Here is a 15,168-nt window from a genome sequence, read left to right on the forward strand (position 1 = left end):
GCATCAACACATTGCATCATGTCACACCGCAGGAAAATGAAGTCACACCACAGGAAATTCACTGCATTATGGCCAACTTTTTTTGCTTCTATAAGAGCAGTCACACCACAGGACACCATAAAATGAACCTAAGCATTGCGTGACAGAAACATTGCAATATGAAGACATACTAAGAGGTTAATAGTCACCTTAAACTTCCACAGCACTCTCCAATAACTGAGGTAATGACTGTTTAGGAGCCAGTCTTCAAGACCCTTGTAGTTGGCCTTGACCACAGGACGCAATTTGTGTTACGAAATTGAACTTGTAGTTAATATTACTGTCTTGAGTTTTTTTCACATTCACATATCTTAATATAAAGTTTATATTTATGCAATCATGCCAAATGCTTCATACATTATTCAAAATGTTGTTGGTTAATTTATATATATATATTATACAGGACTTTTTCTAGGATTTTTTGGCATGAGGGAGCATCATGGCATGTTACAGGGGGTGAATGGGGGTGTTCCCCCCCATGAATGAGAAATTTATTAGGGGCGCTCAAATATATATATATATACAAATAAAAGTATGAGGGTGCACCCACGGAGGTATGAGGGTGGAGCGCCCCTATTTCCCCGTTCAGAAAAAGCCCTGTTATATTCCAGGTTTCATTAATGTTACAGTCACACCGCAGGATATTTGACATATAAACCTTTACATAAATCTTAACAAAAATGTTTCTTCTCATCTAAGACTAATATGAAACATAATTTACCACATCTTCTTTTGTTTTTGAAGGAAAAATAACAGTTTTGTAGGTTTTTAACCAATGTTACAAAAAAACAAGGCGTCACGTCAACCACCCAGAAATCGTAGATAAAGAGGGTGTTTACTATAAGTATCAGAGTGATGTCTACTTCCTTAGTGTTGTTGTCTCCATCTTATATTCTTTACATTATCGTATTCCAATTTTGCACTTAATGAGTGTCATCAATGTGTTTACATTTAATTAATTGCTCATTAAAAACTGCAAGTGGGTCAAAGACGTGCAAAATGAAATTGTCCTTCAGTGTAACGGATACCTTCTGCTGACTGTAACTGTAAAAAACGAGACTCTTTTTATGTATTTTTTTTTCCAGTGAATTCATGAAAGCCTCGGCTGTCATCCATTCACTTGAAACTATTTAAAAATCATGTTTTTTACAGTTACAGTCAGCAGAAGGTATCCGTGACACTGAATGACAATTCCATTTGGCACGTCTTTGACCCAAGTATATTAAATGCCTGTTTTTGTTTTCGTTGTTATATTTATTTTTTTTTCGATGGAAGATCGTGATAAAAAAATCTGAATAGAGATTTTATGTTACAAGATCGTGATATGACATTTTTGCCATATCGCCCACCCCTAGTATGGACCTTACGCATCTAAGAATCCTGGTCCTAACCTACGTTGACCTTATGACTCTACAATCTCTGTCTATCTCTTCTTCCTCTGCCTCCCTGCTATTTCTGCCTCTCCTCTTTACCTCTCCTTTTAAATCTATCTCTAACAATGTTTTTTTTCCCATTTGTTAAGCACTTTGAGTTACATGCCTTGTATGACACAGTGCTATACAAATACAATTATTATTATTAAAATTATTATTATAGTAGGATGTAGGGCCTAAAGTGTAGAAGTCGACAAAGTCTAATGTAGGGTCCTCATGGGGGAGCAGCCCAGGGTCCTGGTAGAGACATATAACAGTGCTGAGGTGGTTTGCTGTCTTACTGACCGTCTGACTGACCACCTTAGTCCTATGTTAATCAGGTCTATCATTGTAAGCTGCATCCTGAAAGCTCTGTAGAAATAGATAGGTGCTCGTCTATGTGCACCAATACCCTCTAACTGTTCAAAACTACTTTCATAACTCCAATTTAACTGATATTCCTATGATTTTCTCATTGGAAACCCAGCCACAAGGTATGGGGTACTCATTGGTCAAACCACCATTTCAGGCTATACACTATTAACTAATCTTGCAGATTTTTTTAAATTAGACTGTATGCTGAATTTATTATTACCAAATGCAATGCCAAGGGTTATTGGAAATTATTACCATAGGACAGTGATATTAAAGTAAAGTGATTATTACTTTTATTCCCAACTGTGTTGCTATTTATTTATTTGTTTGTTCATTTATTTATTTATTTACTCCATAACTATCTAAACAATCACTGTTTATGAAATGGGTAAAAAAAGAGAGAATAGGCTGTACTTGTGATTAAAAAAAATTAGAAACATTTATTTTGACAGTTCAGCCAGAGATTCTTCAAGTACCGGTAGGTTCAGCTGGTGTTGTTTGATTGCAGACATATTTCAGCACAGTGTTCAGTTGGTCGTGTTGGGTGAATGACTTTCTCCAGTGCTGCTGAGGGTGCTGGCACAGACCCAGGCAAAGACAAGAATCATGATGACCACAAGCAGCTGGCTGATGTGTGTCATGAAATCAAAGGATCTCTTTTGGAAGGGCAGGCAACCTGGTTCAACATTGCTCTTTACGGCTCTTCTGATTTGGTCCCTCCAGGCTCTGGGTAAAGCTGGGTGGCTCTCCAGGTCTCTCTTGGTTTGTTTTCTTCGCGCGACCACCTTGTTGCATCCTTGAATTGCCTCAGAGTGCCACTCCAGGTCTTTCTTGGTTTGTTTTTTTGTCACTACCTTGCTGCACACTTGAGTGGCCTCCTCAAAGGTAACAACTCGTTTGGATCGCTCTGGCATCTGGGGAAGCTCTGTCCGAGTAGCAAGGTTTGCAACCGCCTCCATGGCTTTTAGAGTTTTCTCGAGGTCGGTATGATCGATAAGCCTTTTAGGGTCCTTTTTCATCTTCTCCACAACTATCCCTGGGCAGGCCTCACTCTCTTCCTTGGTGGTGTTAGGTGTTGCTGTTGGTTCTTTGGGCCAGTCATCTTGGTAGTGTGGCGCAGACTTTTCCTTGGGACTTTGGTTTCCTTTGGTGGCACAGTCATCTATGTGTGGTCGAGTCGTGGTCGAAACGTCTTGGATTTTCTTTATCTTTGGTGGTTTCACAGTTTTCTTAACACATTTGGTGGCTTTGGGAAGACTTGTGATTTTGGGAATGATCAGGAGTTTTAGTTTAGGCATTTTTAGTTTTGGCAAAAGGCGAGAATACCAGGCCCTCTTCTTCTTCCTCCTCTGTTCTTCCCACCTGGCTTTTCCCACCTTCACCCTCCTCCTAATCTCCTGGCGGGTTAGAGCCTTCTGGGGGTTGTCAGGGCTTGCAGTGGTCGTGGTGTTGGGGACGCTGTGGGTCTTCTGGGGGATCTCTCCCACCTCCACATTGTCCTCAACGGGGGCTTTGACGCAGCACAGGAACAAGCTGAAGAACCAGAGCTTCAGTGCACGTGCCCGCTTCCGCTTCTTGCTCTTGGGGTGCTGCTCAGGGCAGTCACCCTCTGCTCCTCGAGCCATACTGGGCTCTATACGGTCATGAAGTTCATTTACCGGTAGTTCTCAAACATCTGAAGAGAGAAAATTGGGAGAGAAGGACAGATACGAGATTTAGAAAAATGATAGCCATCCAATCTGTACATAAGCCTATTACACAACACGATAATCTGCTTCAGATTTTTCACAACTCTGACACAAAGTGATTAAAGAGGCTATTCAATCAAAAAATGATTCAGTTAAATCAAAATCAAAGCAGTCACCCAGATGAATTATTTATAGCCATGTAGTGCAGTATAGTTATGATTAATATATTGTTTAAACCATATAATATAAATACTTAAAATATAATAATATAATATAAATACTCACCGCAAATCAAAACGCAGCTGATTCATAGAAACGCTTTTCAGAAATGATCAATTTCGTATGTTTATCGCAGTTACCATGGGACGTTTGGAACGTTGATAATCAGCTGCTGTGATGTCATAATACAGATGTGCAGGTACTTGAAAATACACCGTCGTTATTTACTGTATTTACTTGACCTTGTGTGCCTTATTGTTATGTCATGTCTTTGTCATCCTCTTTATTGCAATGAAAAAAAAGAAAGAAAAGAAAATACACCGTCGTGCATACTTGGTCTGTTTATAAGAATCTGATTGGCCAAACTTTGCAGAAATTTAAAACATGTGGACGTCTCTCAAGGGGAATTACATTTTGGAATATCTTAGTCATAATAAACGTTTTGTATCTAATCTTGAATCTGTGTCGTAATTTTGTATTGACGCGGCTGTGTTGTTCATCTTCTTCGCTAATGTATTTTGGGCTATGATAAAGATAAAATCGCTGGTTAGGTTTTGTGCGTCGTTCGTGATTCAATAACTCGTAAAAGATTATATCTATTGTGTATTTGCTTTAATGGTGATGCATTAAAACTCGGTAATTGTGTTCGCAGTGGCATGCGATATCCATTCTGGCACAGCTAACTAGCCCTCAACCCCTGACAAATTGCGCTTCGGAAAAAAAAATATTAAAACCCAAAATAAGGAGAGAAATAAATAAGTCGTCCCGATCACCAAAACTATGCGGGTGAAAGATGATGTAGCCTATTTGGTAGGCTGGACGTAACTTTTGTTTATCGGTAATCAGTTGTGCGATTTTGCCATGTCGTGGGTAACTTGTAATAATATTTTCATTCAGAGCCGAGTATGCGCGCTCTCTTTGTTCATTCGAGCACGCGAGTTGACGCCTGGTATCACCAGATGGATTGTGACGGTATTTAATTACAGCTCCTTTTCACCCCCTTCACCCTGTTTGTGATTTTTTTTTAAATCAATGCGTGTATGTTTTTGAGTTTGAGGGATGCAGAGAAAGAGAGACAGCAGAAAGCCAGTAGGCCTACCCTGCTTGAGCCAGTCCAGGAGTGCGCTTCTCCCGCTAAATTGCAACATTGATACATTGATCCTCAACTGGAGGACCCTACAATATTCTGCACTCCTTTCCCCCCACATAATTCACCCTCTTGTCTACTACTCAACAGCTGATCAGTATAAAACTGGAGGGACTGAGTATTGTATAATAAATGTTTTTATTTATTTGTCCGTTTGTTTGTTTATCTACAGATTCATGTTCCTCACAAAAATGTGCCAAAACTTGTGAATGTCAATGTGAAATAATAATAATTCATACAATTTTTCTCTAGCAATAAAAAATATTATTATTATTATTATTATTATTATTAATAATAATAATAATAATATTACATTACGCTTAGCTGAGGTTAGGGTGGGTTGGTTAAGAGACTAACACTAGAAGAACTTTGCCCAAACAAAGTGCGGAGAGGGCGATCTATTGATATTGGAACAGGACATCTGTCTTTCTCTCCCTGTTCACCATGAGCGTATGTATCCCTCTTCCACCACTCAATTGTCTATCCTCTCTCATCTCTGGTGTGCAAATTGTCATTCTCCTTACAATACTTACTCTTTCTTAGTCCCCTTCACCCCTCATCTCTCACCCTCTCATCTAAAAGACTACACTATGGCTCTTCTCTTCCCTCGTTTTCTCTCTCTTCCTTCACTTCCCGGCCTCTCTCTCCACCTGATACTCATGTTTACCAAAAGGGGGATTTTTTTTGCCCATCTGCCGAGATTAGCTGTCCAAGGCTAGCCGTCCTTCTGCCAGCCACCCTATAAGAGTGAGCGAAAAAGAGTGAAATGGAGAGAGAAAGACAGAAAGCGAGAGAGAGAGAGATAGAGCGCGTGAGAGAGGTAGAGAGTCACACAGAACAGAAGCATCCTTTGTGTTTGCCTGCTCCCTCGTACTCCGTCACCTTCTGGTCTTTGATGTGCCCACCTTGGTGGCAACTGTGCGTCTGCTCAGCTGACTGACCTGTACAAATCATGTTCTACAGCAGCTGCTGCTACCGTCTGGATGGGGTGTACCGTGAGTATTGGAGGCCAGTAGGTTACACACAGGTTGAAATGCCGTGTTAAGTCAACACTCGAAGAGTCGATTTGACATCTTGCAGTGTATTGCGATGGGGTGTACAGTGCGTATTGTAGGCTAGTAGAGTACACAGTTAGAAATGCAGTGTTAAGTCAACACTCGAAGAGTCGATTTGACATCTTACAGTGTGTTACGATGGGGTGTACAGTGAGTATTGTAGGCTAGTAGAGTACCGGTACATAGCTAGAAATGCAGTAATAATTCAACACTTAGAGAGTCACTTTAACATTAACTTCAATTTATTTGGTCCCAGAGAACTGTCTCTAAGTGTTGAATAAGCACTGCGTTTTTTTTTACTGTGCAGTGAGCTTGGTTGTTGCACACCTGTTTGTCTCTGTTTGAACGTTTTTTTTTTTCGTCTTGTGTATCGGTAAAGGTGTCAACTCTACCTGTAGAAAGTAAGAAAACGGAAATAGATAGAAACATTACAGAAACTCCTGCAACTTTTTTGATCCAATATATATATATATATATATATATATATATATATATATATATATATATATCTTTAACCCAAAAGGCTATCAGATAGAGATAGTTGAGCTGGACTAGCAAGTGCTTTATTGCTTATAATCAAGTAGCTTTATTGCCGGCGTTACAATTGCAGACGTGAGGAACATGCGTCCATTCACAGAAATGTATGAGAAGTATGAAATATAAAGACGCTGAAGAAGGCTTTGGCCGAAACTGTCTGTCATGCTAAACCACTTGAATAAAATACAAGAAGTACACCCGAGATTTTCTACTAAATATGAACTTTGCTGTTTGCTCGCACCCAAAGTCCTTGTATGAAATAGTTGGGAGTTGAGCGCACTCTCTAAAAAAAGACAGGAAATCATGGAGTGGTTTTTGTTTTTAGTTGTGTACTGAGAGTCTATACGCGGCCATATCGGTCGGTCGGTCCATGTGTATGTTGGTGACAAACTAGAAGGCTGTTCAAGGGTGACGTCAGTCTTTTGACCTTGTTACTCTCTGAAGTGTTCCTGGTCCTGATTTTTAATTGATATCGGGTCGGGTCCCATTCTCATGTTCTTCTTGCGTTGTTTGGTCTTGAGGTCGTGATGGACACGTCTGATAGGAACCGATCTCATGTTCTTCCTCTTCTCCACCCCTATCCTCTATCTCTGACTCTCTTCTCCATCTCTCCAAACTCTGTGACTCTCCCCTCTTCCGTCTCTCTTGCTTGCACCTGCGATTCATTTCGTACTGAGCAGGAATATCATTGCAACAACACATCATCATCAGTAGGGTAAGACTAACCAGTCTCAAAGCTCTAACCCTGGCACACGTTTCCTATTAGTGGGTGAACAGTCCAACAATCTGATGGGAGTCTTATCACATGTCTTCATGTTGTAATGTTCTTCTCCTTCTCCACCTCCATTCTCCATCTCTCTTCTTTATCTCCATTTCTCTATCTTTATTTTTCATCTCCATCTATTTCTCCTCTTCTTTTCTCTTCTCTCATCTCATCTCATCTCATCTCTTCTCTTCTCTTCTCTTCTCTTCTCTTTTCTTTTCTTTTCTTTTCTTTTCTTTTCTTCTCTTCTCTTCTCTCATATCATCTCGTCTCATCTCATCTCATCTCATCTCATCTCATCTCATCTCATGTCCTTTCTCTTCTCTTCTCTTCTCTTCTCTTCTCTTCTCTTCTCTTCTCTTCTCTTCTCTGTGTCTCCAGAGGGCTCTCTGCATTCCAATGACTCTGTGTCGGACTCCAGCCCCCCTCCCTCAGTGGTGCAGACGGGGGTCCCCACTCAGGTGGTGCAGCAGGTGCAGACAGCTCAGGTACGACCACGCGCACACACACACACACACACACACACACACACACACACACACACACACACACACACACACACACACACACACACACATACTAGAGATCCAAGCACTATCGGAAATTATTTTTGCAGATCGGCAGGTTTGATCCCACACTATTAACCACTGCATGCACTCACACATGCATGCACACCACAAGTGTTGCACACTAGAAAACACTTTGGGGTTGGGTTTTTTTTTCTTTTCAGAGCTTTTAGATTTATCTTCCATGTAGACTTGCAAATGAACTGTTATTGCAATATTGCTGAGATCTTTATCTGTCATTTGCAGGAAGCTGTTAGTAGATCTTTGTGTAATTACCGGTAGATCTGTCAGTGTTGCCCTCATTTGAAACACTGTAGTACTAATCATTAGTGTAGACTTGGTGTCCGGTTGACTTCAGTCGAACCGTCGTGAATTAAAACTTGTGTTAAGAAGACTCCTTCCTCTTTTTAGCAGCACACATTAGACACAGAGTTTATCGTGTAAAAAAGTAGTTATTAGGAACATGGTCACTATTTACTTTGCCAACAGCGACAGATTGACAATACTGGGTCGGTCTCATGAAACATTTTTTTTTCTTTTAATGTTTTGGATAAACATTTCAGACCGTCTAAGATCATGTCAAAGACCAGTATCAGAGAGTGTCTGATGTGCTGTATGACCATTCCTTCAGTTTCATGTGGCTTGCATTGCAGAAATCAGGAAGCGTGTATTGAAGTGACCTATTTTTCAATAGCTGCTCAATCGTGCAGTGCCACGACTTTTTTTTTTGTCCGTGTCCTTATTGACAACCGAGATTCCAAGCCAACGTTCAGAACCTTCTCACCCTTTCAATTTCATTTCCAGAATTCCTATTGGTAACAGTCATCCAGGAAAGCGCACTGTTAGCTGCAAAAGGCAACTAGTAGGCCTGTAAAGGTAAAATGTATTGTATTTGGACCGAACCGAACAGACCTGTACCAAACCAAACAGTGCTGTACCGAAAGGTAGAGTAACAGGCTACTCTGTTCATGTTTTTACATTATGCTGCCACACTACATGCAGTGGCTCATGCAGAACGCCAAGACAGAACGCAAGAAAAAAAACAGGTGTAGAGACTTGTTCTTTGTGAGAACTTGAGAATTATTATTATTATTGTATTTCTTACAATGATGAAATCTCCGACCCAAAGTATCCGTTTGAATAATGTATTTTACAGCTGGGTCAATGACGTTTTTTTTGGTCTCTGACGTCAGGTGGTACAATGATGGCTAATGCCCCATAAATTAATTACCGTATTTTTCGGACTACAAGTCGCACTTTTTTTCATGGTTTGACTGGACATGCGACATACTCTGGTGCGACATATTTGTTTTTTTTTTCTCCACTGGAGAGCATTATGTGCGCAACTAGGCCTATGTTGTGTTGCCTAATGATAGAACATTTTTTACAACTTACCACAACAAAAAATAGCATTTACAATGCCGACTGAATAGAAATATACCACCCAAAAGATGTTAATATAGCCTACTGCTGAGTTCAAGCTGAAAGTAATTAAATATGCTGCCGAAAATGGCAATAGGGCAGCTGAACGAAAGTTTGGATGCAATGGAAAACTGTTTGGGGACTGGAGAAAAGCGGAGGAAAATGTGCATGTTATGAAAAAAAAGGTATCTGGAGGTTCAAGGATACGTCTAGAAGAAGAGCTGAATACAGGACAAATGTGTCCAACGCGCGCGCTGCGAGTCAACTGTCTTGTTACGGGCTCCATGACATTGCCAAAGAAATGAATAGGACTTTTTGCGGAAGTCAGGGACCTCGTGGATTTATCGCGTTATGCAATGCAATCCCCTGTCGTGGAGCGCTATGCAACGCAATCGCCTCTCTATCCGAGAACGAGCGTCTGTGTTATTAAAGACAGTCAGCCGACTTCCAGGTGAAAATTGGTAATTTCCGCGAGTTTCTGACAAACGTGCACAAGGTGACACTACCATAGGCTACACAACATGGATGAAATCCCCCTCACCTTTGATACCGTCATGGGCTGAAGTCTCAGAAAAGGGGGTAAAGAAAGGCGTGCTCTGGAGACGGAACAAAGTTGCCTCGAACCCTCCCACGGTCCAAACGCAAAACAATGCCGACAATTGAATGTTGTTCTGACTACAGGGCAACATGGCGCGTTATCACTGCTTCTTTTTCTTTTTGTGGTTTTATGGCGGTTGGCAAACCATCTTAGTTGGTGCATTACCATCACCTCTGAATGCGTTGCCACTTCAGATGCTGGTTTATAAAACAATGCCGTCTTTGAGCAGCAGCTTACCATGCGCCAGTTATCACAACATAGATTCCATGGATAGAATAACCTTTCAAAAATGTGCGACGATTAGTCCGGTGCGACGTATATATGTTTTTTTCATCTTCAAAATGCATTTTTGGGCCGTTGCGACTTAAACTCCGGAGCGACATATAGTCCAAAAAATACGGTAGTAATTGGTAACTATTGTACTGCAATGCATATGCTTTAGATAATCCACTGAAACTAAACAAACAAAACACACACACACACACATGTAAAAATATTTGCATACGTTTAACCAGCGCCCAACACACGTGATGCTGACCGTGTGTGTAATGTATGTGTATGTCCGGAGGCAGGCTAGTATTCAGCAGCAGCAGCAGCAGCAGAGAGGAGAGCTAGAGACAGAGACAGACAGAGGCATACAGAGGTACTCAGGAGGAGACTCAGGTACAGGAGGAGGAGCAGGAGGAGGAGGAGGAGGTGCAGACAGGTGGAGGCACGCAGAACAGAACCAGGAAGAGAAGGAGAAGGAGAAGGAGGAGGAGAAGAAAGAGGAGGACCAGGGCATGGCAGGGAAGAAAGCTGGCCACGTGGCAGCGGCGGCGGCACACCTACACGCCAGCTACGAGCCCTGGCTGTACGCCACCGCAGCAGGGGCCGGCGACTGGGTCTACCACCATCACGACCCGACCACGGTCACCGGCACCGGCACCGGCACTACCCCACACTTCCCCCACTTCCTCCCCGTCTCCCACCCTTCCTCCTCCTACCCCTCCTCCATGACCTCCTACCCCCACCTCCCCCACCCGCACCTCCCCCATCCCCTCTCGGTGCAGCTCCAGGTGCCGGTGCACATGCTGGCTGTGGATGGGGAGACTCTGGCCCCCGTGCTGCTGTGCGAGAGCATGGCCGACGTCACCACAGCACTCAGAGTAAGGCCCCCAAGGGCGTAGCTATACGGAGGGGGGCGAGCAGGGCGTTTGCCCTAGGGCCCAGGGCCCTTCTGTATTGATGATGGTGCCTACTGTCAATTTAGCCTGCCATATGGGGGCTCCCTGTCAGTGTCTTGCCCTGGGGCCCTGTGTTTAGTTGTTGGTAAGGCCCCTATGGCCCCTTAGGCCAGGCTCACTAGGGGGTCCATCCCATAACCTCTCGCGAGGCAAGACCTCATTGACAATAGAACGATTATTCAATATCTAGCAGAAGCGCAACTTAAAGGTCATCTCATTTGCAAGCGGCGGCATGTTAAATGGGGGAAAGCCCCCACCCCCCAGAAGTTGTTGTGCCTAGGCCCTAGGATGACGGCAAGGAAACTGTTGTTTCTAGCGAAGCAAGTGGCCGCCAGCACAAGCCGAGGACAGGAGGTTAGATAATGGGATGAGCCCTTAGTAGACCACTTAAATATATAAAGTGCACTATGCAAAGGGGGGACAGCAGTGCGCAAAGCAAAGTTCCCGGTCCCCATAACAAGGGTCACTTGGCTACTGTATACTGTAACCCAGTGTTTCTCAAAGTGGGGCGCAGGCCCCCCCTAGGGGCGCGCGGAGGCATCGCAGGGGGGGCGTGTGACATCTGATTTTGGTACTTTTCCCCCCAAGGAAATGATTTCCTGTCTCTCCAATAAGCAAGGGGGGGATCCAGACACTCCGAAGGGGGTAATGATGGGAAAAGTTTGAGAACCACTGTGTGTAACCTATAACCTGTATACCTTAGGATATTTTATACCAAAAGAGTGTAGAGGGTGAATCTCCTAGATTTTTGCTAATGTATTATGTGTAGTATAGCTCTAAAGGGAGAACATGTAAAGGGATGTAAGTGAAGGAGTGAAGATTTCTCCTGTGTGAGACATAACAGGGGAGAGGAGGTCAGAGGGGAGAGCAGGATGCATGGGGTGGGACAGGATGTCAGGCTTCTCACTGATACGTGTGTGTGTGTGTGTGCGTGCTTGTGTGTGTGTGTGCGTGTGTGTGTGTGTGTGTGTGTGTGTGTGTGTGTGTGTGTGTGTGTGTGTGTGTGTGTGTGTGTGTGTGAGCCTGCGCGCGCCTGCGTGTGTGTGTGTGTCTGTCTGTCTGTCTGTCTGTCTGTCTGTCTGTCTGCGTGTGTGCTTGCGTGTGTGTGTGTATTTGCGTGTGTGTGCACGTGTGTGTATTTGCGTGTGTGTGCGTGTATGTGTGTATGCGTGCGTGTATGCATGTATGTGTGTGTGTGTGTGTGTGTGTGTGTGTGTGTTTGCATGTGTGCTCCAGGTGCAGCAGCAGCCCATTCAGCAGGGCTCTGTGCCGCACGTCTACTCCAGCCAGGAGCAGTATGTGGAGGGACGAGACGCCAACTTCACTGGAGCCATGTGAGTACTCTCTACTCCTCCTTCTCCTCCCTCTCTCTCTCAATGTCTCTCTCTAGCATACACACACTTTCTCTCTCTCTGTCTCGCTCTCTCTCTGTCTCGCTCCCTCTCTCTCTCGCTCCCTCTCTATCTCTCTCTCTCTCTCTCTCTCTCTCTCTCTCTCTCTCTCTGTGTCTCGCATGCACACTCCTTCTCTCTCTCTCTCTAGCATACACACACTTTCTCTCTTACTTTCTCTCTCTCGAACATACACACACACACACACACACACACACACACACACACACACACACACACACACACACACACACACACACACACACACACACACACACAGACACACACTTTTTCCCTGTCTTGTTCTCTTACTCTCTCTCTCTCTCCCTCTCTCTTTCTCCCTCTCTCTCTATCTATCTATATCCCTCACTCTCTGTCATGCACTCTCACTAATGCTTTTCTCTCTCACTTTCTTTTTCTTTCCCATACACTCTCCCTTTCTCTCACTTGTTTTCTCTTTTTACTCTCTCTCTCTCTCTCTCTCTCTCTCTCTCTCTCTCTCTCTCTCTCTCTCTCTCTCTCTCTCTTTCTCTCTCTCTCTCTCCCACTCTCATCCTCTCTCTCCCTCTCTCCGTAGTCGCTCGGGTTCCTATCCGTACTCGGAGACGTCTCTGTACTCTCAGGCCACAGCCACGGGCTCCTACTACGAGAGCTCGCCCTCCGCTGCCTCCCAGGTAACGTCACTCCTGCCTGTCATGGGAGCCATGATTAGGCTTTGTCACAAGATAAAGGAGGCGCTATGAAGACCCATTTCAATTTCAAACTCAACTTTGACTAAATGCAGTTAGTTACTGTTCTTTGCCTCTCTACAGCAGAATAGCTCTGGTGTGCACAGTGACAATTAAGGCTATTCTACTCTATTCTATTCTATTCTGTTCTATTCTATTCTACCCCTCTCTATTCTACTCTACTCTACTATATTCTATTCTATTCTATTCTATTCTATTCTACCCCTCTCTATTCTACTCTACTCTACTATACTCTATTCTACTCTATTCTATTCTATTTTATTCTATTCCACTCTACTCTACTCTACTCTACTCTAATCTACTTAACTCTACTCTACACTATTCCATTCTACTCTACTCTACTCTATTCTATTCTACTCTGCTCTATTCTATTCTACTCTATTCTATTCTGTTAAATTCTATTCTACTGTACTCTATTCTATTATATTCTATTCTACTCTATTCTATTCTACTTTACTATACTCTACTCTTCTCTACTCTGCCCTACTCTACATTATTCTACCAGATCGTGGCCAACAGCAGCAGTGGTGCGGGCGCTGGTGTGACGGTTGGCATGGCGGGTAGCACGGGTACCTCGAGTGGCAGTGCAGGAGGGGCATCAGCAGCAGCAGCGGCGGTGGTGGAGGGAGGAGGAGGAGGGGGAGAGGGGGCAGGAAGCTACGTCCTCCCGGGCGGATACATGCTGGGGGGAGCAGGAAGCAACAGCAGCAGCCAGGGCTACACCCACACCACGCGAGCCTCACCAGCCACCGTGAGTTTCAACACACGCACTGTCTGTAGGCAGGGCTTTAAATGAACACCAGCTAACTGGCCAAATGTTGGTGAAAATTGGAGTTTGGCTGGTAGAAAAGACAGAATTACTAGCCACTTCGACCCATTGTGGAGTGTGTGTTTGGCTAGTAAGATTAACATATATTAGCCATTTTGGCTGGTGATGAAAAAAGTGAATATAGAGCCCTGACTGTAGGGTACTGGAACACAGGTCAAGGTGCACTGTGTAGGATGGTGGTCAGAGTAGATATTGCAACTTTGCTGCTCATTGGAACTGTGCTGCCTCTGGCCAAATTTGGTCTTTTCATGAATATTTACTCAATAATAAACTAATATTTACTAGTATGACCAAAGTGCAGTAAGTTCATGAAAAGGGTTACATTTGTAAATGGGCAGCATGAATTCTGGAAAGAAATGGCTAAATATATTACATATTGCACCTTTAAGCACAGCTCTCTAACCAGTACATTCTGATGGAAAGCCACCCACTTAGACTGCCAGTTTGAAGGCATCCAAATCCAATATTAGTTTTTTTTTCTCACGTTACACATTTCCAATGTGTGTCATGACACCCACACCACTCGCACCTCTCTGGCCACTGAAACTCTTACAACTAGGCCGCCGTTTTTGACACCAAACCGCACTAGATACAACACTAATTCTCTAACCAAACCAGCAGTTCCTTGTGTAAAAGGCATCTAAAAGATTGAAGACGAGATGCCACTTGTGCATCTTCTGTTTTGATTCCACCATACTAATAAACGTAGCCAGAGACAAGAGGGCACAAGCAAGAGACAAAGACGGGAGGTACTAGTTTGAGTTGGTGCCTTGAAATTACGATACGTATGGAATAGCGGCAGACGAGGTGTCCCGATATCAAGGGAAATAATGGACGAGGCGTTCTAACTAGCCTGACGGCGCAGCCATCCATTTTCCCTTGATATCGGGACACCTCGAAGGCCGCTATTCCGCTTATCACCCAGTTACCAGCATTTAAGTATTAATTTATTAATATGTTGATCTAAGGCTTCGTGAGAAAGTAGATTCACCACTGCACTTGGTACGTTGCTATGGGCACCACTTCCTAATCTAGTGAGACGCACTTCTATCGGAGGCATAAGGACGCGCGCAGAATGTTGGGGTGACTTGACAACCAAATGCGATAGAATTGACGACTGGGTTTTTTACTTGACAACCAGATGCGATAGAA

General features: G+C 43.5%; 2 protein-coding genes across 3 annotated transcripts in view; one reads left to right on the plus strand and one right to left on the minus strand.

Moving 5' to 3' along the window:
* rfx1b (regulatory factor X, 1b (influences HLA class II expression)) overlaps nt 1-15,168 on the plus strand; it is a 44,269-nt gene that overhangs the window by 8,424 nt on the left and 20,677 nt on the right. Inside the window, exons 3-7 of one of the 2 annotated variants that reach the window (XM_063202674.1) lie at nt 7,617-7,723; nt 10,394-10,969; nt 12,284-12,381; nt 13,016-13,112; nt 13,693-13,938. In XM_063202674.1, the coding sequence (XP_063058744.1) occupies nt 7,617-7,723; nt 10,394-10,969; nt 12,284-12,381; nt 13,016-13,112; nt 13,693-13,938 (1,124 nt within the window). The remainder of the gene's footprint in view (nt 1-7,616; nt 7,724-10,393; nt 10,970-12,283; nt 12,382-13,015; nt 13,113-13,692; nt 13,939-15,168) is intronic. The other variant, XM_063202682.1, reaches the window with a different exon arrangement.
* Nucleotides 2,289-4,121, minus strand: LOC134452338 (uncharacterized). Its single transcript, XM_063202692.1, has 2 exons — nt 3,800-4,121; nt 2,289-3,501 (listed from the first exon to the last, which is right to left on the minus strand). The coding sequence occupies exon 2, from the start codon at nt 3,449-3,451 to the stop codon at nt 2,354-2,356; it is 1,098 nt and encodes a 365-aa protein (XP_063058762.1). The 5' UTR covers nt 3,452-3,501; nt 3,800-4,121; the 3' UTR covers nt 2,289-2,353.

This window comes from Engraulis encrasicolus, chromosome 1 (assembly GCF_034702125.1).
Source record: "Engraulis encrasicolus isolate BLACKSEA-1 chromosome 1, IST_EnEncr_1.0, whole genome shotgun sequence".
Taxonomy (NCBI): Eukaryota; Metazoa; Chordata; class Actinopteri; order Clupeiformes; family Engraulidae; genus Engraulis; species Engraulis encrasicolus.